At 38.3% G+C, this 26,525-nt stretch overlaps 1 protein-coding gene across 2 annotated transcripts; it reads right to left on the minus strand.

Moving 5' to 3' along the window:
• Positions 1 to 152: 152 nt before the first annotated feature.
• LOC127657098 (malate dehydrogenase, cytoplasmic-like) lies at positions 153 to 26,202 on the minus strand. 2 transcript variants are annotated; one of them, XM_052145750.1, is made up of 10 exons: positions 26,091 to 26,202; positions 11,724 to 11,837; positions 11,030 to 11,128; positions 9,266 to 9,362; positions 4,869 to 5,044; positions 3,329 to 3,451; positions 2,532 to 2,708; positions 1,805 to 1,918; positions 1,243 to 1,332; positions 153 to 1,031 (listed from the first exon to the last, which is right to left on the minus strand). In XM_052145750.1, the coding sequence occupies exons 2-10, from the start codon at positions 11,724 to 11,726 to the stop codon at positions 909 to 911; spliced, it is 1,002 nt and encodes a 333-aa protein (XP_052001710.1). In that variant the 5' UTR covers positions 11,727 to 11,837; positions 26,091 to 26,202; the 3' UTR covers positions 153 to 908. The 2 variants fall into 2 exon arrangements, with proteins under 2 accessions (XP_052001710.1, XP_052001711.1); XM_052145751.1 differs by lacking the exon at positions 26,091 to 26,202 and having other exon boundaries at positions 11,724 to 12,330.
• Positions 26,203 to 26,525: the final 323 nt, after the last annotated feature.

Here is a 26,525-nt window from a genome sequence, read left to right on the forward strand (position 1 = left end):
CTAATAATAATGAGGTCAAACATCCAAGCATGCAAAATGATGACTATACAGTGAGCGTGCTGCAAAATGATGAACTGAGTTTTCCCACAACATATGAAATCCGTTTCTGTAATAAAGGAGACTAGTGCAAGAATTTATTTTAATATCTTGGTTTTATTAATGGATTCTGCCATAGCACTTTTATTGACACATGAAACATTCCTCCATAAATATCAGCAAACTCTTGGACATGTAACAGTTGAGATTTCAATGTAATTGTTGGATAATGACACAGAATGGTCTAAATCATATACTCAGAGTCCTTTCCAGGCTTTGGCCCTCTTTTATGCAGCTCCTCTATGAGTTGGATTAGAAAGGGCAGTATAGATACTGACTTGTTTTAGACTATTTTTGAGAATGGTGTAGCTGCAGGCATAACTCCAAAAAGGGGCGTGAACTCCAAATCACCATTAAAAATATAGGGAACCCCTAACATTACCCCTTTCCCTAACACCTTTTGGAGTTGGCACAACATCTCTTTAGAGTAACCCCACCCCCTTTTCGAGTAACCCTGTCCTTTTTGAGATTCCGACCCCATTTGGAGGTCTTCGGCCTGCAGCTATACCTACTTGCTATTTTTTGTGTCCTTACATGAGAGCAGTACACAGGTGGAGGATCAAAAACAGGAAGGAAAACAAAAAAGGAAAAGTCCTTGCGGCACAGTGAGAACAAGATTAGAATTTTTCAGTCAGCATTCTAAATTTAACCAAGCTTAGCTCTCTTGGCAATAATTTAGGAATTCTAGCCCAGAAAGTTCTAGAAGTTGTTTTACAGAGTTTTAGGGAGGAAAACAAAGATGGAGTGTTTTACAGCCATGCTTCTGGAGTTTTCTGGGTATCCAAGTGTGGTGTAGATGGTTGGGTTTCTAGTCAAACACCAAGGAAAGAGACAGCGGTGTCTCTTTCCTCCACTAATTCCGCTGCTGTTTCATCCATCTTGGCTCTTGAGAAGTCATTGATGGCCAGCCCATCAACAATCTTCCAGGTCTTATCCTGAAGATGAGCAGACAAATATAAATGTTGAGAACATGAGATGTTAAACGGATCACAGTCAGCATCTACTTTGTACAAAACATCAATAGTGGTTAAAACTTCTACTCTAGATCACGTGTTGAAAGTAATGATCACCTCAGGATACTGAGTGAATGAAGTCAATCGGTGGAGGTTATAAATCAGGGCTGAATTTTGGTTTAAGTGGACAAACCTTGATTGCAACAGGGAATGAGTAAATGAGGTCCTCTGGTACTCCGTAACAGTTTCCATTGGAATAGACACCCATAGAGATGAACTCACCCTACAAAAACAAACAACTGTGGTTAAGAAAAATGTGGCCCCCTTATAAAAACCTAGTGTCAGTCCAAACATCATATTCCAAAAAAGTCTCATGTTTGTTTAGAGGTGGAGAAAACAATTGTAGGCAAATTATGAACTTGTGAATGTCTACACTGCTCACATGGCTCCCCACTGAACATTTCACGAAGCTAGACTGTATTAATGGATGTCTAGGTCTTATTTTTCCTCCCAGTTTCATTTGATTTACTGACTTATTACTTCCCATAATCTAAAATACTTTCTATTACGAGGACATGAATGTTAGGCTAAGCCTTTTGTCCAACACTGGCTGACTCAACATTTTAGAGCAGAAAATCATAAAGGCTTTTTGCATTGTGTTGATGCAATAAAATATCTTTAGTGGACACAATGCAAATATTAACCAATGCGTCCCCATTTGTCAACCACTTCTGAAGGACCCATACAAAGCTGACCTCAGGAGTGCCGGTCCAAATGTCTCTCATGTGGTCACAGATGGCCTTGGCAGCTGACATGGCACTAGAGAGCTTCCTGGCCTTAATGACTGCAGCACCACGCTGCTGCACTGTCTGAGAGAAAGAGACCATTTTTTTATTTTTGTAATTTCACTGCAAGAGAAGTCATGTTCATCCAATTTTTCTGCTAAATAAAAAGACAAAAATGGTCAATCACTATGTTACTGAATGGAAATCTACTGTGAAGGGCTTCTTATAGAACAACTGTCCAAACAATATCCATAATATCTCAGTCAGTACTGAAAAACATAAACATGTTGCTACACTGTATTGATTTACACTAACAAACAGTATACTACTCATAGTGACATAGTACACATTGCATACAGATGCAAGAGTACACTGCAGGAAAGTAACTGTTAAAGCTTTCAATGTTAAAGTTTCAATATTAAATTCTTTAAATTGCAGCGGAGAAAACTATAAGTGAGCATTTTGTGAGTTGATTTTCCCAAAAGCTGTTTGTCCAATCTATGAAAGACAGGGGAGAACGTTTTAGAAACCTGTTTGAAAATAGTTGTTATTTTTGCAATTGCATTTGATAGTGCTAGTGGCACATAAATTACACAATTCACATTTAAACATAGGCATGCGTTATTGAACCATTTTGCGTGGAACAATAAACAGGCTAACAGTGACCTCTACAGGAAGAATGCAGCAAAGCACTTACAGAAATGAACTCCCCCTTCAGCCAGGCATCATCTTTCACTGCATCAAAGGCCGTCACGTCCTTCCCCTGCACATTCACCATGCAGTGATGGACATCTGGGTACTGTGTAGAGGAGTGATTTCCCCAGATGATCACATTCTTCACACTGCTTGCAGAAATGCCACAATGCATTGCCACCTAGCAGACACATTATGCAGTGTGGAGCTTTAGGCATTAATTTAACCATGTTATTATGGTCATTATTAATTTCACCTTTTGTATTAAGACTTGGGTCTTTGTCAGGGTTCCCACACTTTGATCTTTCAAGCCATTTGTGATAAATGGATAAAGATTTTTTTTAAATAATTTTATAGAGGTTGTTCGATAATTAAGAGTTTTTAATTAATAGATTTAAACAATTATACTTAAGAGTACAAATGTCTTTAACAGACAGACTGATGTTATCAAGGTTTACTCTACACAAGCACACACAAAGAGCAATATCAAGCAGATGAAATGTTTCAGACAAAATAAAAAAAATTATATTCACTTCAAAAAATTCCAGGACATTTCCATGACTTTTTCAAATTTTATTTATTTCCATGACGTTTCCAGACTTGGAAATAAAAACTTCAAAATTCCCTGATATTTCCAGGTTTTCCCACGACCATGGGAACCTTTTTTACTGTCATAACTGATGGAGATCAATTCATTGTTGGTTCATACTCATTTTAGTGATTTCATGCTGTTGTAAAACTGATTCTGAAACAGCCATGTAGTGCTTCGTTAAGGTGCACCCCACACAGGGGTGTTCTTACCTGAGAACAAGCCCTGTTGTGATCAAGACGTGTCAAACAGGAGAAATTCTCTTTGGGGATGGAAGGGGCCGATTTGGCTGCAATCAGACAGTTGGTATTAGCTGGGTTACCAACAACCAGAACCTGTATAGTAAAATGTGAGGGTCAAATATATTAAGTAGTAGTAGTATTATGTTTTGTTTAATGCCATGTCAGCAATCAAAGCTATTTTCATGGCAAGAATTAAATTACAAAAATACAGAGATCATATAAATACAATAAAAACAAAACAAATATAGATAGCAAGTCATATTATACAATATTTTTTTTAAGATTAGCATATGACAAGAAACCCAAAACCTTTTCAGGCACAATCTCATTAAATAAGTCTTTTAACGAGGTAACTTCATAAAAGAGCATTCTACTTGCGTTAAGACCAGGACAATCTAGTAAAATATGTTTGACAGATAATGGAATATTACAGAACACACATAGGGTTGGGTCTTCACCTTTAAGCAAAAAGGCATGGGTCAGATTTGTGTCAAATATATTAAAGGAATATTCCAGGTTCAATAAAAGTTAAGCTTAAATCAACAGCATTTGTGGCTTATATTTCCACACATCCCTCCTTTAAAAAAAAAAAAAGCAAAAAAGAAATCTACAGCCTTGGCCAAAAGTATTGGCAGTGACATACATTTTGTGTTTTGCCAAGTTTGCTGCTTCAGTATTTGTAGATTATCATTTCTATGCTATACTGGAAAACAATGATACACATTTCATACATTTTAATGGTTTTATTGGCAAAAACATTAAATATATGCAGAGTGTCAATATTTACAGTGTTGACCCTTGTTCTTCATAAGCGCTGCAATTTGCTCTGGCATGCTGGCTATCAGCTTCTGGGCTAAATCCTCGTGCTCGGAGTTGATCACAATTTGTGGGCTTCTGCTTGTCCACTCGCCTTTTGAGGATTGACCACAGGTTCTCAATGGGATTACGATCCGGGGATTTGCCTGGTCACAGATCCAAAATTAGATTTAATTCAATCTAATGATCTCTGAGCCACTTCATTTTCACTCTTGATATTGTGCTCCATCATGCTGTAAAATGCATGTATCATCACCAAATTGCTCCTGGATCGTTGAGAGAAGTTGCTCTTGCAGGATGTTTTGATACCATTCTTTATTCATGGCAGTGTTTTTGGGCAGAATTGTGAGAGAACCCACTCCCTTGGATGAAAAGAAACCCTACATGTGGATGGGCTCAGGATGCTTCACTGTTGACATGACACAGGACTCATGCTTTGAAACGATGAGTGTTGTGAAAGGCGCTATAAAAACAAAATTGACTTGACTGACTTGACTCATGGTAGCGTTCACCTTTTCTTCTCTGGACTACCGATTTTCCAGATGTCCCAAACAGTCGGAAGGGGGCTTCATCAGAGAAAATACCTTTGCACCAGTCTTCTACGGTCCAATCCTTGTACTTCCTGTAGAATTTAAGTCTGTCCTTGATGATATTCTTAGTCCCACATAGATAAAACAAAAGGCCTGTTAATCACCTTGATTGTCTTCTTGGCATACTTCTCAAGCGCCACCCCCTGGGCCTTAAAGATGGCAACATTGGCCTTCAGCAGGTCCTTCCTCTCCATGCCATCTCTCCTTGGCATGGACCCCACCAGGATGGCAGCATCCAAATCTTTGAATGCAACATCCTCTTTATCAGTAGGGATGGCCTCTGGAACACACAGGAACAGACAGTGGTATCAGAATAAACAACATATAGTAACATCAAGGAGTCACAAGGAAACACACAAGTATCGAATTGTTTTTAAAAGAATGCCAGAGAGCTTGAAAGAACCTGCATGCTATGAAAGACATTTGAATTAATTCAGTTAAAATAAAATACGTATTGAACATATCACTGTAAAAAAACTTGAAAACTTGTGCATGCCATTAGAGAATATTCAAATAACTATAGCTTAAAGGAATATTCCATGTTCACTACAAGTTAAGCTCAATCGACAGCATTTGTGGCATAATATTGATTACCACAAAAAATTTATTTTGACTTGTCCCTCCTTTTCTTAAAAAAATAAAAGCAACATTCTGGGTTCCAGAGAGGCTCTTACAATGGCAGTGAATTGGGCCAATCCGTAAACATTACAATACTTACTATTTCAAAAGTATTTCCACAAGACATAAACAATATTTGTGTTAACATGATTTTTGTGTGATAAAATCGCTTACTAGCCTTTTCTGTGTAAAGTTAAAACCAATTTTACAACTTTGTTGCCATGACAATTAAATGTCAACAACCCCTAAACAGACTGTAAAAATTAAGATTTAAACAACTTTACTGCTCAAGTAATACATACGTTTTAACCGAATAATTAATGCTTTTAATTAATTAAATTTAATTAAAATTAAGTGCTTTTATAAAATAAGCTTTACATTTCTTTACATAATTGACCCCATTCACTTCAATTTTATGTACCTCACTATAACCAAACTTTTTCAGGAAAAGGAGGGATAAGTCAAAATGTTTTTTTTTTTTTTGGTAATCAACATTATGCCACAAATGCTGTCGAGCTTAACTTGTATTAATCCCAGAATATTCCTATAATGGGGGGAATCTCAATCTCAAAACCTGTTAAAAACATGTCTGGGGCACACTTCACCCCAAAATACAAAAAACAAAAACAAACATGTTTTATATATATATATATATATATTTATATACACTACCGCTCAAAACTTTTGAAACACTTGACTGAAATGCTTCTCATGATCTTGAAAATCTTTTGATCTGAAGGTATATGTCTGAAGGCTTAAATGTTTGGAATTAATTTTGAAGACAAAAATATAACTGTGCCACCATATTCATTTATATCATTACATAACTAAATGCGTCATTTAAATACTGTTTAAAAAGCATCCCAGGGTGATACCTCAAGAAGTTTGTTGAGAAAATGTCAAGAGTACATGTCTGCAAATTATAGGCAAAGGGTGACTACTTTGAAGATGATATAAAAGTTTATTTATTTAGGATTTTGTTTAGTCACAACATAATTCCCATAGTTCCATTTATATTATTCCATAGTTTTGATGACTTTACTATTATTCTAAAATGTGAAGAAAAAAATATAATGAAGAATGAGTGCGTTTCAAAATGGTAGTGTACGTGTGTGTGTATATATATATATAACACACACACACACACACACTTGCAATCAAAATTTTGAAACCCCCTGACCAGCAATATATTCTGGAGATGTGATTTAAAACACATCAACTAAAACCTCAGTAAACAGACAAAGTAAGTTTTTAATACACATTTGATTGATTTTGAGAACAAAGAGTTCAGTTTACCCACATTTAAAAATAACAAATTCTCTCCACAAATGTCATGTTAAAAATATTCAACCCCCAAATTCAATCATTTGTGGAGCATCCTTTACCCTTAATAACATCAAATAAATGTTTCAGGTAAGTGTTCTCAAGCGTTGGACTCCTCTCTATTGGAATCTTTACAAATTTCTCATGAGCAAAAGCTTCCAGCTCATTGATATTCTTTGGTTTTTGTGCTGCCAATGCTTCATTGAAATCCCCAAAAAGATTTTCAGTGGTATTTTAATGATGGACTGAAAGGGCCATACAAGGACATTCCATGACCCATCCCTGTACCAGATTTTGGACATCTTGGATGGGTCCTTAGTGTTATTGTCTTGCTGGAAATTCCAGTGATTACAAGCTTCAATTTAAACACTGAAGGCATCATATTTTGGCCAAAATGGCCTGAATCCATGGCATCAGTCAAATAGTCAGGATAGACATTTCCTGCAGCCACAAAACACTCCCATAACAGGACTGACCCACCTCCATGCTTGACCGTGGGGATGGTATCATTCTTGTCATCCCCTTGCCTATCTTACTCCAGACGTACTGCTGACCCATGGGTCTAAAACTCATTTTCAGTTTAGTGTCATATGTCCATAAAACATTCTTCCAGGACTCCACATGTCTTTCCAAATTCATTCTTGAATATTCAAGTCAACATTTCCCTTGGTGAAATGTTTCTTTCTTCCACACCCAAGAAGTTTGCTGTTGTGCCATATTTAAAAAATGTATGATAATAATATTTTTGCTTATGACACTAAACTTAAATAAGTGCCATTGTAGAGTGATGGCTTAATTTTGTTTTAAAACAATTACTTGTGTAGCCTTACATATTTAAGAAACAGCTACATGCAATAGGGGTTGATTAATTATGGCATGGCTGTATTTAAAAAATATCCTACTATTTAGAAACATTAGGTTATATATTCACACTATGACTTTGAATTTGTAACTCAACTGATATAGATGTAACCTTTAAAAATTCTGGGTCATCAAAAAAAGCTTACTTTTGTAAAGGGGGGCTCATTTGATTGCAATTTTATATATATATGTATATATATATATATATATATATATATATATATATATATATATATATATAGAGCATGATTATACATACACTGGCAGCCAAAAGTTTGGAGTACAGATTTTGCTCTTATGGAATGAAATTGGTACTTTTATTCACCAAAGTGGCATTCAACTGATCACAATGTATAGTCAGGACATTAATAACGTGAAAATTACAATTTGAACTTCTTTTCATTTCTTAAACTACTTCAAAGAGTTTTAATCAAAAAATCCTCCATGTGCAGCAATGACAGCTTTGCAGATCCTTGGCATTCTAGCGGTCAGATTATCAGGTGACACTTCACCCCACACTTCCTGTAGCACTTGCCATAGATGTGGCTGTCTTGTCAGGTACTTCTCACGCACAGTCTAGCTGATCCCACAAAATCTCAATTTCGTCGAATGTCTGTTTCTTTGTCCACTCTAACGTTTTCTTTTGTTTTTCTGTTTCAAAAGTGGCATTTTCTCTGCAATTCTTCCCATAAGGCCTGCACCTCCAAGTCTTCTCTTTGCTGTTGTACATGAAACTGGTGTTGGGCAGGTAGAATTCAATGAAGCTGTCAGCTGAGGACATGTGAGGCGTCTGTTTCTCAAACTAGAGACCGGTGTACTTATCCTCTTGTTTAGTTGTACACCTAGCCTTCCACATATCTTTCTGTCCTTGTTAGAGCCAGTTGTTCTTTGTCTTTGAAGACTGTAGAGCACACCTTTGTATGAAATCTTCAGTTGTTTGGCAATTTCAAGCATTGTATAGCCTTCATTCCTCAAAACAATGATTGACTGATGAGTTTCTAAAGAAAGTAGTTTCTTTTTTTTGCCATTTTTGACCTAATATTGACCTTAAGACATGTCAGTCTATTGCATACTGTGGCAACTCAAAAACAAAACAAAGACAATGTTAAGCTTCATTTAATGAACCAAATAGCTTTCAACTGTGTTTGATATAATGGCGAGTGATTTTCTAGTACCAAATTAGCAATTTAGCATGATTACTCAAGGATAAGATGTTGGAGTGATGGCTGCTGGAAAAGGGGCCTGTCTAGATTTTATCAAAAATTACTTTCTTCAAATAGTGATGGTGCTGTTTTTTTACATCAGTAATGTGCTGACTATACTTTGTGATTAGTTGAATGCCACTTTGGTGAATTAAAGTACCAACTTCATTTTGCTGTTTCGGAAGGAAGATGAAATGTCATGAGGTTTTTCATGATATGCACCCACCCTGAGTGGGCCTCCTGAACTTCCTGTTGCTGGTTCTATACGGTCAACCTACCCATACCACTCTCTGATGGGAACCACAATCCTAAGTTTAGCTGCCCTTTCAATCTGGGATCATATAGGCAGCCAATCAGACTGCACAAATGACTAGAGGCCAGAGCAATGCAAACACAGGCCTTTAAGACTGCAGGATTTGCACAAAGACTAGAGAATACAGGGCCTCATGACACTCACAATACTGTACAAAGAGGCATCCCATTCTGATTGTGTGTACCTCTCAGAAGCGGGAGAGCACAGTCCTGCAGCTCCATAACCACACCATCCAGGACTGGCAACATGGGCGTGATGTCCAACAGAACCATAATGAGAGGCTGAAAAAGTGAGAAAGAGGGAGATTAAGCATTAGATTTACTTTGTAGTACATTTGACCTGCACCTGTGTTAGTAATCTCTTGGGCTGCCCCCTGATAGGAAGAGTATTGGTCGACCAAGTTTTGATTGGTCATTGGTCAAGAAAAAAAAACATGGCAAGAAAACGACGAACCGCTGGTTGGACGCTAGGTGGTACTATGGGATAATTTTCATTAAGCTGGGTTAGGGTTAAGCCTACACAAAAAGCAAGAGACCTTGATTTGAAACTTTGAACTTTATTTTTTATTTATTTTAACTAAAAGTACAAATGAAACTGGAAAAAAATAAGTGCATTTAAAACGTGTTGTTCAACTTTTTGAAAAATGGTTTTACAACAGTTGACAACATCTCATTGGCAAAGAACCTCATCCCTGCATTCTCTACCGGTCGGGTATTTAGTAATCCATGAAAATTCATCATGTGTGTGAATAAATTTGTTTTGTTCCCTCCTTCACGATATATCTATATACACACACCTTTCCATTTACCATCAGGCAAGTTTCCATCTTAACAAGCAGGTGAAAAATTACTTACACAAATGAAGACATAAAAACATGAAAAAAGACATGTAAAAATAATAATTATACTGATGATAATAATCACTGAAATGTAAATCATGGTTCGAGGTGAACATGTTTTTGTTTTATTTTATATATTTTGTATTATTTTACAGGCTGCAGAGTTGCATTCACAATAAACTGCTCTGTGCCTGTGGATATAAAGTGAACTGAACTCAAAACAACTCCTGAGATGAGATGTCTGACGTGATTTGCAGCACTCATAGAAGATACTGTTCTAGCAAAAAATAAATAAATCTGAACGCAGAAACAAAGAGTGAGATCCTTAGATGCGCGTGTTCCACGAGACTGCCCGCCTCTGTATCAGCGTGTCATACATGCGAATAAATGGCTGTTCGGTTATTAATAATATAATAAAGAGTGTTTCTTCAAGCGTGTGTCTTTGTGTCTACGGGCAAATTATTGTAATATTAATTTGATAATAATTTGATATAAATAGTCTAATAATAATAATTTAATAGATTAATGGGAAAACTAGCCAAATATCATCTTGACATCATCAAAGGCATCAGCTATTGGCGATCACTCTGACCATCATTGATCCCCGAGGTCATCGTCTGTCGGCACAACTCTAATGTGCATTTCTCTCTAAAAATTAAAAAAATGTTCAGACAGTCTCCTTGCTGGTTTTTCTGACACATTCAGGATCATTACCGCAGTGTCGGCTCGCTTCGTGCGTGCGCTTGTAAAAATTATATTTTAAAGGCTTAGGTTTACGGTTTAGTATTTCTCTGTAATGTAGAACAGTGTTAGCAATGTTACTTATAACATTCTTCCTCAGCCCTGGAACGCAAACCATTTTCTGATGCCCCAACATATAAGTAATTAAATTAACGTCATAAACGTGCGACGACTAATGGCTTAAATTAACGACTATTAGTTGACTAGGAAAATCTTTGGTCGGGGGCAGCCCTAGTAATCTCATCAGCTGTTGAGAGTCAAAACACATAAGGTGTCTTTTCCTGGAATTAGTCAAACAGCATCCGCAATGATGCAACAACATTTAATGGGATGTGATGGGACATTGCATAAGCCAAATCCTGCTAGTACCTGATCTTTGCCGAAGACATCTCCCTTGGCAATGCTGTAAAGAAGCGAATAGGCGATCTGCCCTGCAGCGCCAGTGATCAGTACTCTAATAGGCTCTGCCTATAGCACAACAGAGAAGGAGTAATAAACAAAGATAGTAAGTAAGCAGAAAATAAACTAACCAACAACTGGGTCACTACCAGGACAGAGGAGCTCACTAGGCTCACCATGTTATAACATATAAATAGGACCGTCCTGGTAAACACTACAAGACCTCAGGATGACATGGAGTGCCAGGTATTTTTAAACTAGGTGACTTCTCCTTATTTTTACAATCAATGAACTTACATTCAACACTGTAGATACTAACATTTAATGCAAATTAAAGTACACCAACAGAAGTGTGGCTTTAACACAGGTTAAAGAGCACTTAAAGTTATACCTGAAGATCAAGTTCATTGCAATATGTCATTAAATGTCTGATATAAGGGATATCACATATAAACATAGGTACCATTAAAACAGGTGCTTTTGATCAGGATTATGCAAATCTCAGCCAAGCAGAGCACCTCATTATACAAGATAACTTCTATTATATTTTAGTTGGCTTTACACTTTTGCTTACATTGTCATATCCTAGAATCACTGTCCACTAACATGACCATACGAACGTACAATTTCATATAAATATAGCCAAGTATTTTGTTTTTCTTACCATTTTAAGATGCTTCAGAATAACAGCGGCTCTCTCACTGCTCGGATAATTCGGAGGTCACCACTATTTTCCCCACGAGGCAAAAAGTTGACGTTGCACCTGCGTTTTAAGGGGCTGAAGGGAAATGTAGTTTTTAGTGGCCATTCAGGAGTTCATTAAATTATATACGAACTACATTTCCTCTAAGCCACTATTCTAAATCACAAACTGGCAGGTCGGTAATGCTGGGTTCCATTCAAGTCGGATTTGGGATATTCCTACATAATATCTCCAACCTCTGACCCTAAATGCATTCCATTGCCGGATGCTCGGAAGGAAGATATTCTTTACATCTCCTAGCACCCCAATTCAGAAACAAGCTGCAACCAGATCAGTGGCGGCAACGCTAGCATTTGTGCTACAGGTGTACGATTTTCAAAAGAGAGTAGGCCTATAATTGACCATGTTTTGAACACCTGCTACTCTGCTAACGTTTGTTAAACACGCTTTATTATCATGCAATGTAGGAACTTTTATAAATTTTTCGATATTATTTAATAAAAGGGAATGTTTATCACTTAAGTTGTACATCTTCCTGGGTGCCACATGATTGTGTGACGTCACGTACCTGCATCTCGGCGAAATCGGAGTTTAACATTTCCGTACGACTTTCCCAGTTGGATTACCTAGAAGCACCATGAATATACAATAGTAGGCCTATATGGTAATCATATATCAAATTACCATGGTAGTAACATGGTATTCTTTGAAATACGTTGAAGCACCATGTAAATACCGAATGGTACATAAATATGGTAATTGTTTATCAAAGTAGGCCTACCATCAGCAATCAGCCCAGATGTGCGCGCGTTCTCTCTCTCTCTCACTCACAATAAATTTGGCCTCTGAAGATATGTCCTGTAATTCTGTGTCTAGATGCTGTATTTCTGTATTGTAGATGAATATTTAGATAAATAGGCTATACTGCATGTACGCATAGTTTTCTTACAGGTATGTGCAAATTAAGTCTTTTAAATGGGTATGGGTTTGTAGATGTAGTAGGCTAGTCTAAATCGGAAAAATAAAATGTAAAACTTGTGATTTTTCAAACTGAACACATGTTTGTAGAGGTATAGTATAAATATACAATTAAAATATAGTGACTAAATGTTGAACACATGGGTTTTTATAAGTAGCATGTCTAAATATGAATTTACATTGTTGTTTTTTTACGTTCAGGTGGTACGTATTGCACCTACTGTATATTTGTATACTGTATTGCACTAAACTGTAATATACCAAACCAAGGCTTTGATAAATGTCATTTGAATGTCTTTAAGGTGTTTTGTCTATGACAGCATGCTTCCTGCATCTGCAGTTGAAAAATAAATATGAAGTAGCTTAAATGTAGCGAGCTACTTTTGACTTGTAGTGTAACTTGCTACTTTCTCTGAAGTGTAGCTTTTAGCTTAGCGTATCTAATATTTCTGTTGAGTAGTTTGTAGCTTAGCTTGTTAAATTTATTTGAGTAGCTTGCCCAACACTGCTCACAGACAATAATCCAAAATGTGTTTTGAATTCAAAGTTGCTGACAAATAGTCACATAATAATTTCACACAGTGAAATTACATTCAAATAAATACAATAACGGACACAAACTTGTATTACATATTTACTTTTGTACTTTACTATATATATTATATATATATAATATATATAATCCAAAAACAAGAATGTCAAATTAATACTGCGGTGCTGTGACTACACAACAACTTGACTGTTATTTCCAAAACAATTATCCTCATATTCACATGAATGTGTAACTTTATTAATCACACATGCTGACTAGAAGATTAAATATCATGCCTTTATTATTTCATTATTATTTTAGTTAGTTGTTTCGCTTATATTTCTTCTTCGATTTTGTAACTGATATTGCATTGTTTCAAGTTAGCAAGCAAATGTTAAATCAAAGAAGTCATACAATATTGTTTAGATGAATTGCAATGCTACTGTAATTATTGTAAAAACCCACTTGTGAAATAAAGATAATATTGTACACAGTCTTTCTATTTGAAATTAGACGCAGTTCGTATATTTATAAATTCAGAATAAAACTCAGGTAATTTTAAATGTCTTTTACATGACAGTAATTAATTTCTTAGTTCTAGTTAAAGGTCTGTTTAAACTGTTTATCAACCCGTCCATGCTGATCAGTCCTTAAAATGATTTAGAACTTGAGATATATAATTGCCTGACCACGATGATTTGCTTTAATCATGATTATTTGAGATTACCATGGTAATGTGCACTTTAATTAAAATCTGAACATTTACTCCCAAAAACAAGTCTTGTGCTTTACAAAGAATAATATTCGGAGTGTTTTGCAGTTGGTTTTATGTCTATAGGTCAAACGGTCATTGAGTTTAATGGAACTAGAATATTACAAACATTTTCATGACTATATTTATTTGAACACATTTAGAATGTAAATTCCATAAACAGAGTCTTGTGTCATGAAAGGGATATTTTTAAGAACATTTCATATTTGTTGTGATGTCATTATATCAAATGGTTAAATTGTTTAATTGATTTATAGGGCTAAAAAAATTTAAATGAAAAGAAATCTCATTTTTTAAAATTCAGCTTTGTGCTAGGCAAAGGAAACATATTCATGCATTTCCAAATTGGTTTGGCTTAAAAATGTCAAATATGAAACTAACTTTACTGCACTCAAGTAGTTAAGTTCTTAAATTAAAATCTACAAGCTCTAAAGTTTTGCAACAGATTTACCTTCATATTTGCATGTGATTTTACGCTCGTATATCAGTGTATTAATGATGGAGAGCATTAAAAACTTCAATAATATCAATAATTCAACATTTTTATTATCACAGAGTGACTATTTGCACTGAAGTAATCTGGTGGAATCAAAGAAATTAAAGACAAACTGTTCCTTGAGTGTTACGCCAATGCTTATTGTGATAAAACTGTGTTGATGTGACTTTTCCATGTGGATGATCTGGGTTCTAATTAGAGGTCGACCGATTAATCGGCCGATTTTTCGCATATTTTTTTTTAACATATAATCGGCATCGGCCAATATCCAAGTATATCAAGCCGATTATTAGGCAGGCGCATCTGTGGGCAGCCTAGTGTTGTTGTGGAACACGTGTTCGACGCACGCTGCCCCTAGAGTCATTTTCCAGCAGAGTGAGCAGACCTCATCCAGTGCCTAAGGAAGGAGCTAAGTTCCTTGGAGAAAACGGTAAGGATTAAATTTGTATAACTTCTTTATATTTAATTAAAAACTCTTGATATGTTACTGCCAACTTCGAGAAAAAACGCGACATGATGTTCGGCTACTTTGGATATTGATAGCGTAGTTGAAGTTGCATTATCACAGCAGAATGGTTGCTATCATGTCACAATAAGTAAGCAAGAATTTTGCAGTTACAGATAGTGAATCTGAGACTTTTATTTGTTCTGTTTTTGTGTCTTATATTTGAGAGGGTTGTCACTCAATGCAGAGAAATAAGTAGCCTAATAAAAAAGATACCAATGCACAATAGGCTAGTGAAGGACTGGTTATAGTAAGCTCGGACGTTATCGGTTCTGCTGTCGGTACTGGAGAAATTAAGAAAATAAATTTATTATTGCTATAAAGACAAAGTTATTTTATCTCGCCAGCCATTTCTATGTATAATAATATGAAACCATTTGTCTGTGATGCAATTTAGCTATTCGCAATGAGAGAGAGAGTGAGTGAGTGAGTGAGTGAGTGAGTGAGTGAGAGAGAGAGAGAGAGAGAGAGAGAGAGAGAGAGAGAGAGAGAGAGATCTCTCGCGCACAGCGAGCACAACACAGCCCTGCTAAATGAGTGACAGATCGAAACATTCAAACGTAGCCTGGTTTAGATCTGTGATATTAGTCTGATTTTATTTTAGATTTCGCCTTCCAAAGATTATCAAATTAATATTTATACATAAGCCGCATTCTGTCTAGCACAACTTCCTTCCCTTCACAGCGGTGCACTGACATTTCTCCCTAAAACTCGTCAGAATCAGCACGATCGGTGATTGTTGTAAAATGCAGTCTAGCTACTGTTGCTAAATTGCGGGACGCGTTTAATAATAAAAAGAGCGCAAGAGATACCGTTCCCAAGGCGGCGCGCGCTCCGAAACGGACCGCAATGAGACAAGCAAAGTATACTGGGTTTCATATGCGCGTCTAAACTATCAACTATACACAAAAATATGTCAAAACGACCGGCTTGGAGATTCACTTAAACACAGTTTATGTCTTAAATGGACGTAGTTATGGAAATAGTTGGGAGAAAATATGGCGCATCAGGAGCCTATTAGACTCGGTCTTATAAAGGAGAAGCTGTCTAATAAACATGCTGACGATTGAGCCATTACTGCGAATCAAACAACAAAAGGCAAAGAGAAAATCACTTACAGCTCTTGAATGAATAACTTCTGCATTAATAAGCATTAATCTATCTATGATAAACTATGCAGTGTTATTTTACAATTGATTACTTTATTAGATTTCTTTTTAGACCACACCTGAACAGTAATGTTAGTAGACCTTCCTGAAATTAAATCACTGTGCCTATATAACGTTTATCTTTGTTTAATACATACATATATATATATATATTATAACAAAAAGAACCGTTAAGAATACCCTTAAAGTACCGGATCGATAAGCAGTATCGGTAAGATAGGCCTAGTAATACCATTAAAACCTTACCGATACCCATCCCTAGTTATGACTGTGCTTCTCTTGGATGCTCTGAATATTGGATTACGTGTCTGGATTGCCCCTTAATTAAAGCTGCATTTGGATCTTAACCTTCGTGTCTCGGAGCAGTTCGTAACACCTGCTTTGTTTATTTAATATATTTGTTATACATTATTTATACAATATGTTTTTACATTATACATTTTTAATTTAAGTGTACAAGTGCAGATTGGTCAAGTGTTCAATAAATGTATTTTTTGAGGAATTTTGTCTATCTTAAGTAATTATTTGTGTTACATTTTATCTTTCAAATAAAAGGTTCAAATAAGAGGTTAAAAACAAGCACATATCGGCCAAAATAAATCGGCAGCATTAATCGGCCATCAGCCGACCCGGATTTCAAAAGATCGGCATCGGCCTGAAAAAAAACCAATATCGGTCGACCTCCAGTTCTAATCCAACTTTTGACCCAGTTTTCCCCGTCCTGTCTCAACTCTTAATATTTTTCTTTAATACTACTTATAATAATAATAAATAAAATGAATATAAATGTTGATTTCCTCACAGTGATTTGGTCACAATGAAGGTCAGAGAGTTGAGGGAAAGTTTATATCCAGGTACAAATAACCATGGTTTTAAAATAGTAATATTGTAGTAACCATGTTTTTTGGCAAAAGCCATAGTTTTTATACAATTAACCAAATTTGTTACTACAGTAATATGTTATTAACATAGTAACCATGTTTTAGTGGTTACTATAAAATACCATGTTGATACATTTACATTTATTCATTTGACAGATGCTTTTATCCAAAGCGACTTACAGTGTATTACAGGGACAATCCCCCTGGAGCAACATGCCATGCTCAAGGACACAATGGTGGTGGCGGTGGGGATCAAACCAACAACCTTCTGATTACCAGTTATGTGCTCTAGCCCACTACGCCACCACCACTCCATATACTATGGTTACTGTATTAAAACAATGGTTAATTTTTGTAAGAGAAGGTTAGAATTAGGTTTAGAGAAATCAGAAAAATGCACGTTTGCACTGCGCTTTGAACTTATCTCATTTACTCAAACTATTGATAAATATATCTATGTATTAGATTGCTTCAGAAAACACATAACCTTTAAATCACACAACCCTTGTTCTTAAACATGACATAAGTGTCAAACTGTTTCTGAGGTTTTATTTAGGACTGTATTTGCAATGGTTCGAACTAGCTGTGCTCGCACTGGTGTGTCGGTCAGAACACAGGAGGCAGGAATCAGAAGTAACAGTTTTAATTCAGTCCAGCAGGAATATTCATCACAATGAACAGCACAGTCAGACCACAGGGCATTTAGAATTATTCTATTAGATATGGTATATGAAGTAGTATGTTGTGTGGTCTGAAACACTGAATAATAAACAATAATTAGATATCAGACATGCCCATCGTAATTAACAACAGCTGGCATTCATCCTAATAACGTTCTATTATAAACATAACATTATTTACTGTAATATCAAATCTTACCACTAGATGGCGTCTAGCGCTCATAAACGGAATTATCCGAAATGTCTTTGCTGAGTCATTTCACAATAAGCTTACAAATCTATATAATCACTGAACAGATCTATACATTATTTAAACATATATTTATACACAGTAAACAGTAATCAATGATCGTTATTATGCTGAAATCAAGTGTATTTAGAATATATACAGGTTAATTGAACATCTTAGGCTAGAAGCTGAGATTGTCGTAACCTCAGACAAACGAACTCACGATGTTTGATTATTAACAACATGTGATATCTGATATAGACACTCATTAGATTACTTACATAGTCTCATTGACGCACAACTTAAACATATCCACTTTAACCATGAATGTTAGGTTCAACACACATGCGGTCCACATGCTGGAGGAACTCAAGCGATATCTCGCGTGGCGGGCTCGTCAGGAACAGAAAATGACTGACGCAATAGAGTAACAACTAATCTGATTGGTTGTTCCTTCCCAACATCGCCGCCCCCAAATATGTTGAACATATTTGCTACTTTATTGGTACAGTCATTTAGGGGGATCTGAGTCTTTATCATGTTTGTCATCTGTGAGGGCTGGAAGTGGAATTAGTTTTGCAACTGGCCGAGTGTATGTTTTATTTTTCACTTGGATTTCCACTGCTCTGATATGACCATCTGTTCCAGGAAAGGTCTTACTTACTCTGCCGACCAACCACATGGCACGTGGGAGTTGTGAATCTACAAGCATAGCAATAGTTCCTGGGGATATGTCACCCGTATCTTTACACCATTTGTGACGAGCTTGGAGTGTTGGTAAGTAGTGGCGAATAAAGCTTGACCAAAATTGATCGGTTAGCACCTGACTTTGCCTCCATCTCCGCCGCCCCATGAGCTCTGAAGCTGGACATATAACAGGTGGTAATGAACTGTCAGGCTGCCCCATGAGTAGGTAATTGGGCGTGACTGGGTCAAAGTCAGCTACACTGGAAGATGTGTACCCCAGAGGCTTACTGTTCAGAATCCCTTCCACTTCAATAAGCACTGTCAGGAGCACTTCCTCAGATACTGTCTGTGAGCCGATGGTGATCCGAAGAGCATTCTTTACAGAGCGGATCTCTCGTTCCCAGGTACCCCCAAAGTGTGGAGCACTTGGTGGGTTGAAATGGAAAGAAAGTTTCTGCTTGGCCAGATGCTGTTGTAGTTGAGGGCTGAGGGATGCAAAGGCCTCTCGAAGTTCTCTTTCTCCACCATGAAAGTTTGTGCCATGGTCTGAGAATAATTCACATGGTTTACCACGACGGGCTACAAACCTCCGCATGGCCATTAAGAAGGAATCAGTATCTATAGAGGAAAGCAAGTCAAGGTGAACACATCTTGTGGAGAGACACTTAAAGATTATCCCCCATCTCTTTTCACTGTGTCTGCCAATTTTGATTTGAAATGGTCCAAAACAATCCATGCCCGTACTATAGAAATGTGGTTTCTGAATTCTCAGTCTGGCTGGTGGCAGATCTGCCATCTTTGGAATGATCGGTTTGCCTTTCCACTTGTGACATTCTTGGCATAGACGTTGCTGTCTACGGATGGCTTCACGCCCTCTCAGCACCCAAAAGTTTCGCTGTATCTCCGCAAATACTCTCTCTGGTCCGGGGTGGCAAAGCTTATCATCATATTCTTTTATTAGTAGTTTGGTGACTGTGTGATAAGGATCTAGCACTATAGGGTGGATCACTGATGGCTCCATTCCTTCTGCATGACGCAAACGACCACCAACTCGAATTACTTGGCAAGACTCATATTCTGGGGCTAAGGTTAACAACCGACTGGTAGAGAGAATTGGTCTTTTCGCTTTGAGCAGGCTGTACTCTTCAGGGAAACTATCAATTTGTGATCTTTGAAAGAGGACCATTTCTGCAGCTTGGTAGTTAGCTGCCAATGGGGTTTCATTGAGTTTATGTATTTGAACTGTTGCTTCAACAAGGTCACTCCAGGAAGTATAGTTGGCAGGGTCAGGAATGTTAGGGGCAGTAGTTTCTGTCAGTAATCCACAGAAAATAACCTTTCGCTGTTCGTCTTTATCCATGGGATCTTGTATAGGAGGAGTAACTGGCCATTCTGGTTTGGGTCGGAGCAAGTATGATGGACCTTGGCTCCACCTGTTGGGTATTGATAACTCTGTAAGCATTTTACCTCGAGTAAGGTCATCAGCTGGGTTACTGCACGAGTCTACGTACCTCCAGGTACATCCAGTAGTCAGTTCCTGGATCTCTGCAATCCTCGTACCAACGAATACTTTGAATCTGCAAGATTCAGACGTTATCCATGTAAGGACAGTTGTGGAGTCTGTCCACATGATCACTTCACTGATTTCTAAAGTGAGTTCAGCTTCAAGGAGTTTGGCCAGTTGAGCACCATTTAATGCACCACATAATTCCAGTCGGGGAATGGTTTGTTGTCGCTTAGGAGCAACTTTAGATTTGGCCATAATGAAGGCTAGCTGAACATGGCCTTGTGGGTCTTCTGTCCGTAGATAGGCGACAGACCCATATGCCTTCTCCGAGGCATCACAGAATATGTGAATCTGTCTGGTAACCGTAGACTGATCTGTATTTGATGTCACAAGACAACGAGGCAGTGTAATGGTGGCCAGGACAGGGAGTTCTTTTTCCCAATTATTCCAGGATTCCAGGAGGTCCTCAGGCAGATTAGGGTCATCCCATTCCCTCTGCTTATCCCAAAATCTCTGGACCAGCAATTTAGCACGTGTGGTGAATGGGAGGATAAAGCCAAGGGGGTCATACTGCGTTGCTAATACTCTATAAATGTGACGCAGAGTACATTTTCCTGGCTTTACATGCCAGTTTTTGTAACTGAATGTGTCAGATTGACAGTGCCATTTCAATCCTAAAGTGGATTCCTGGGTGTAATTTCGGTCTTCAGACAACCACAGCTCTTTGCTGTCAGATCGTGCTTCAGTTGGCAAATGCTCAATTACGCTAGGAACATTACTTGCCCACTGACGGAGTTGGAAACCTCCAGTAGCAAGAAGTTCACACAGTCTATCTACTAGGTGTTTGGCCTCTTGAGGGGATGGAACACTTCGCAGACAATTATCTACATAGAAGTTCCTCTCGACTGTGAATCTGACCTCATCACCTGGTTCACTGTGGTCATTAACATGCCGCTGCAAAGCATATATGGCACAACACGGGCTGCAAGTTGTACCAAAGGGTAGTACTTGCCACTCAAAAATATCCGGAGGCCTGTTTCTGTCCAGGTCACGCCACACAAAGCGAAGGAGATGTTTATCTTCAGGTAGAAGGCGGACCTGGTGAAACATTCCCTTGATATCACCACTCACAGCCACAGTATACTCACGGAAGCGTAAAAGGACGCCTAACAATGATGGGCCTAGAGCAGGACCAGGTAGCGCAGGTAGTCATTTAAAACTTGGCCTTGATACTGAAAGGAGCAGTTAAAAACTACACGGTTCTTGCCATTATGCTGAACTAGATGGTGAGGTAGGAACCATGACTCACCCTCTTTGCTGGTTTCATGGGGGGAAAGTTTTACGGCATAACCAGCTACTTCCAGCTTCTTTATTTCTTCCTTATATGCAGCCGCTTTGACTGGATCTCTCTCAAGGCACCTTTCAGTGTTTCTTAAATTAGGCAGCACTGCTTCCATTGAGGCCTGAAGGAGTGGCATGCCCTTCTTGCGCAGTAAGGGTGTGGCATATCGATACACTTCATCAACTGATACTCTTGTGGTCTGAGTTTGTAGAAGGTGTATAGCTTCTCGGTCTTGCTTTGATCGTGTGACTGACCTCTCTGATTTGATAGGAATGACATCAGCCTGCCAAAGCCTTTCCACATTTTGGAGCAACTCTGCCTGTGAAGGGCTAAAAGTGGCATGTAAACACTGCTGAGTGTTAAGAGTTACCTCCAGTACACGAGCCGGACCTTGCAAAGCCCATCCCAGTCATGTCTTAACGGCTGCTGGGCCACCTGGTGGGCCGAGTCGAACTGGCTCTATTGTGGTAATGAGATGAGGATGATCAGCTCCGATCAACAACAATGGACGAGCCTTATGAATGGGCTGAAGTGGGAGGCCTTTCAGATGGCTGTATTTCTGCTGTAAGGTTGCCACAGGATACGAGTACTCTGCCAGGCTCAAGGGTTCAGCTGTGAAGGCATTCTGGATTTTATAGCTCTTGTGTGGTTGAGTGGGTGTTGAAATTCTGAAAGACACTGCTGAACCTTTTAGAGTAGTAAGATCTTGCCTAATGGTCCTTAAAGTTAAGTCCTCAGACTTTCCTTTGAGTCCTAGCATTTTGGCTGCTGATGACAGGAGAATGGTGCGCTCAGATCCATCATCTAGTACGGCATGGGTGTCCAAACTCTGCCCATTATGCTCCAGGACAACTCTGACCACCTTCAAAAGGACTCGTTTAGAACTTGGAGGTCTGTCCAAGTACAGTGGTTTTGTGGTAGAGCTCACCAGACAAGTACCCTCATTTGCTGTCTTAACGTTAACGTTGTGTAAGATTTGTAAGTGTTTGCCATTACACCTGTGGCAGGGCTTCTTTAGTGTGCATTGCGCAGATCGATGTGAGCGTGCACACTTCCAGCATCTGCTGTTCCTCTTTATCCAGTCTGTGATTTGTTCTTTAGTGAGTGCTTGGAATATGGTGCACTGGCTCAGATAATGGTCTCTGTTATCACAGTATGGACAGAATGCATTGCTCTTCTCAAATTTATTTGATGGTTGCCGTACTATTTCAGATGAAGTTGTCTGATCTGCACCATGGAGGATTGTGGCTGGTCTGGACTTGAATCTGGGTTCTCTGCTTAAGTCCACCTTATTTCTGACTCTGTCTCTCTGGGTTTTGTTTCCAGCAAAGCTATCATGGTCCTGACACCATGACTCAAATTTCAGCCACTTTGCCAGATCATAGAGGGTGTACACAATACCAGGTTCATTGCTGATGCTTCTTCTAAAGGCTGCACGTAACTCTGTAGGTAATTTAGTGAGAAGTCGCGACACGAGAACCACAGCGTAGTTCAACCTCTCCCTCTGACCCCAATGTCCTGAGGAGGCCTACAAGCGCTTGGACTTGGAGAGCAAAGCGTTCAAAGCTAACCGTGTCACCAGGTTGGATATCTCCAGAATCCATAACAGCTGCTATCTTATTTAGAGCCAGTTGATGAGGACGGCCATATCTCTCAGTCAACGCCTCCATGGTGTCTGTATATGGGGTAAGTGAGTTCAAGAAAGAGTCCGCTATCAGACGTGCCTCCATTAGTTTCAAATGGTCAATGAGTACCTGATATTTGAACAGTTCAGTTGCATCCTCTGGTAACAAGTTACCCAAAGCTAACTTTAGCCTGGTAAATTCGCCTGGGTCTCGATGGATGAAGTCAGGTATGGTTGGCTGTGGACCCCTATAAGTTGTCTCTTGTCTAGTTGAACTGGAATGCCACGCCACGGGGTTTACTGGTGGTCTATAAGGTTGAGAATAAGAAGGAACAGATGGCATTAGAGGAGTAGATGATGCCAGTTTTGTTTCCACCTGCCGTAAGTCTCTTTGGTTTCTACAGGGATTAAGCATGTTTAATGGAACATGAGTCAATCCATCACTAGTAAAGGGGGATGTAACTATGTGAGCCTCAATATCTGTAGCATCAAGATGCTCTTTTCTATGTGGGGTCAGAAGTCTGCGGGGGGCTGGTATTGGCTGAACTCGAGAGGCTGGTCTAGGAACAGGTTGCTCAATAGATCTGTAGACCGTTCTAGGTGAAGGTAGTGGAGGTGTTGGGGCTAAAGGCTGTGGTTTAGGAAGTGAAGAAGTTAAACTTGTTTGGTTTCTCATTAGCATTTCTTGCATACCTTTCTGAATCTCCAACAGTTGTCCAATTTCCTCTTTCATTGTTTGCTGTGCTTGACGCAGCTGTCTGTTCTCTCTTTCAAGATCATACAATCTTTCTCTGGATTCCCTAGGTATTGAATAACTCTCCATCTGTGGTGAATAATCATCTAGCTCCCTCCACTGATCTCTGAGATACAAGGGCTTTCTACCTAGATCTCCTGCATCTAACGAATCAGGTGTTCTGATCTCAGGTTCCTTGTCTGTACTTTGATGACTGATATTGTGCCCATGTGCTATCATTGTAGCATTGTGCTGATAATCTTCTAGCCCATGTGACTGCTGTGCCGTCATAGAAACTCTAGTTTGATTTGGATACTGAACTTCAAATTCTTCCAAATAGGCTGGATGGCGGACTGAACGTCTAGGACGTGCACCTTGAGTCTAATATTCATCCATTCTGGTCCAGTGTAAGCACAATTATCCGGCTCGAAGGACCAAATGTTTCTGAGGTTTTATTTAGGACTGTATTTGCAATGGTTCGAACTAGCTGTGCTCGCACTGGTGTGTCGGTCAGAACACAGGAGGCAGGAATCAGAAGTAACAGTTTTAATTCAGTCCAGCAGGAATATTCATCACAATGAACAGCACAGTCAGACCACAGGGCATTTAGAATTATTCTATTAGATATGGTATCTGAAGTAGTATGTTGTGTGGTCTGAAACAGTGAATAATAAACAATAATTAGATATCAGACATGCCCATCGTAATTAACAACAGCTGGCATTCATCCTAATAACGTTCTATTATAAACATAACATTATTTACTGTAATATCAAATCTTACCACTATCCGAAATGTCTTTGCTGAGTCATTTCACAATAAGTTTACAAATCTATATAATCACTGAACAGATCTATACATTATTTAAACATATATTTATACACAGTAAACAGTAATCAATGATCGTTATTATGCTGAACTCAAGTGTATTTAGAATATATACAGGTTAATTGAACATTTTAGGCTAGAAGCTGAGATTGTCGTCACCTCAGACAAACAAACTCACGATGTTTGATTATTAACAACATGTGATATCTGATATAGACACTCATTAGATTACTTACATAGTCTCATTGACGCACAACTTAAACATATCCACTTTAACCATGAATGTTAGGTTCTGGAGGAACTCAAGCGATATCTCGCGTGGCGGGCTCGTCAGGAACAGAAAATGACTGACGCAATAGAGTAACAAGTAATCTGATTGTTCCTTTCCAACACAAACAACTGAACACAGTTTTGAAGTATTTTAATGGAACTGAAATTCTAGAATAATCCAGACCTGCTTCAACAGACCTTAATCTATGCCTTAATCTGTGCAAGATGTTGGTCAAATCTCAAAGACAAATATTGATGATGTGAAATAAAAAAATAAAACAATATATACAAATCTGTTAAATTAAATTATTAATAACAGAAGGAGCTAAATTAAATCAATGTATAATTGTAATAATAGTAAGAATTATTATTATCAGGCATTTGTGTAGTAGTTGTTCAGTAGTTCTAGTTCAGATTTCCATTAAAGCAAGTAACCTTTAATTTCCTTCTGTGCTATTATTGTGTAATTACTGATGTAAATCATCCAGAATTCCACAGAATTTGTGGTAAAAAATGTAAAAAAAAAATATAATAATATATCTGCTGCCATGTTCAACCGCTGTACCTGACTTAGTGTACCTCTATCACATCACGCTCTGGTGACTTTAGCTGTTTTTTTCATACTTATTTAAATGGTATGTTTTTCACAGGTTTTCTGGACATGCATTGTTCTTGCCATGTCAGTGTGAATGTTTGTTATTGTGTCTTACCCTCACGATTGTTACGAGCGCACCGGGCTCTCCCTCACCGTCAATCACCCGCTCTCACTCACCCGAGTTTTAACCATGCGCACCTGCAGCTTATTATTATCTTGTTATGACTTGCACTTAAACATCACTCGCACACTCTGTCAGCGTCTACCTTGTAGTGAGGTACCTCGGACTTCCCGCGCATTCAGCTGCAGTTAAATTGACTTATTGTGTTACTGACTTTTCTACGGTCTGTTCTAGAGGAATTATTCTACGAATTTGGCGATAACGCTTGATCTTCTTAACTGGATTATCCTCCGTTTGTCTACGATCCTCTTCAGACGCACGAAATAAGTGACTTCATGATACTCAAGTTTACCACATATCTACTCCCCTTTAAGCTTACCTGTTCAACTACAAGCACTTCTGTATGCTCTGGAAACGTGACTTGAAAACGCTGAGAATTCCTTGTGTTTGGATCTTTTTGCATGCACATCTGTTTATGTACACTCTCCTTTTGATCCTGATTGATGTTGAAATACCTGTTTGGGCCCCTGTTAGTTTAGTTATCTACTCTTGTAGATTAGTGTCTGCTGCCTTTTTTGGCTCCCTGTCTGATCCTAGACTGTCTCCAAAGATGGTGTACTAAACATGAACACTTGCCTGCCTTTTTCAGTGTACTGTTCAAACTCCAGCACCTGGGTTCATCTCAAGCTTCAGAGGCTACGTATCATTACAAAGATGTACTTGTTGATGTGAGGGATATTCATGGTCCTTGCTGAGAGGGAAAATCAAAACAATTCCTGTGAAGCTTCTGAGAACATCTGCACTCTTTGACCTC

This window comes from Xyrauchen texanus, chromosome 16, assembly GCF_025860055.1.
Source record: "Xyrauchen texanus isolate HMW12.3.18 chromosome 16, RBS_HiC_50CHRs, whole genome shotgun sequence".
NCBI lineage: Eukaryota > Metazoa > Chordata > Actinopteri > Cypriniformes > Catostomidae > Xyrauchen > Xyrauchen texanus.

Bases quoted from the DNA above. Each gene is read 5' to 3' on its own strand.
- LOC127657098 (XM_052145750.1), bottom strand. The intron at 9,363-11,029 runs GTACTAGCAGGA...TCACTTTTTCAG, and splicing joins ATGTCTTCGGCAAAGATCAG to CCTCTCATTATGGTTCTGTT. The intron at 2,709-3,328 runs GTAAGAACACCC...TGTGTCTGCTAG, and splicing joins ACAACAGGGCTTGTTCTCAG to GTGGCAATGCATTGTGGCAT.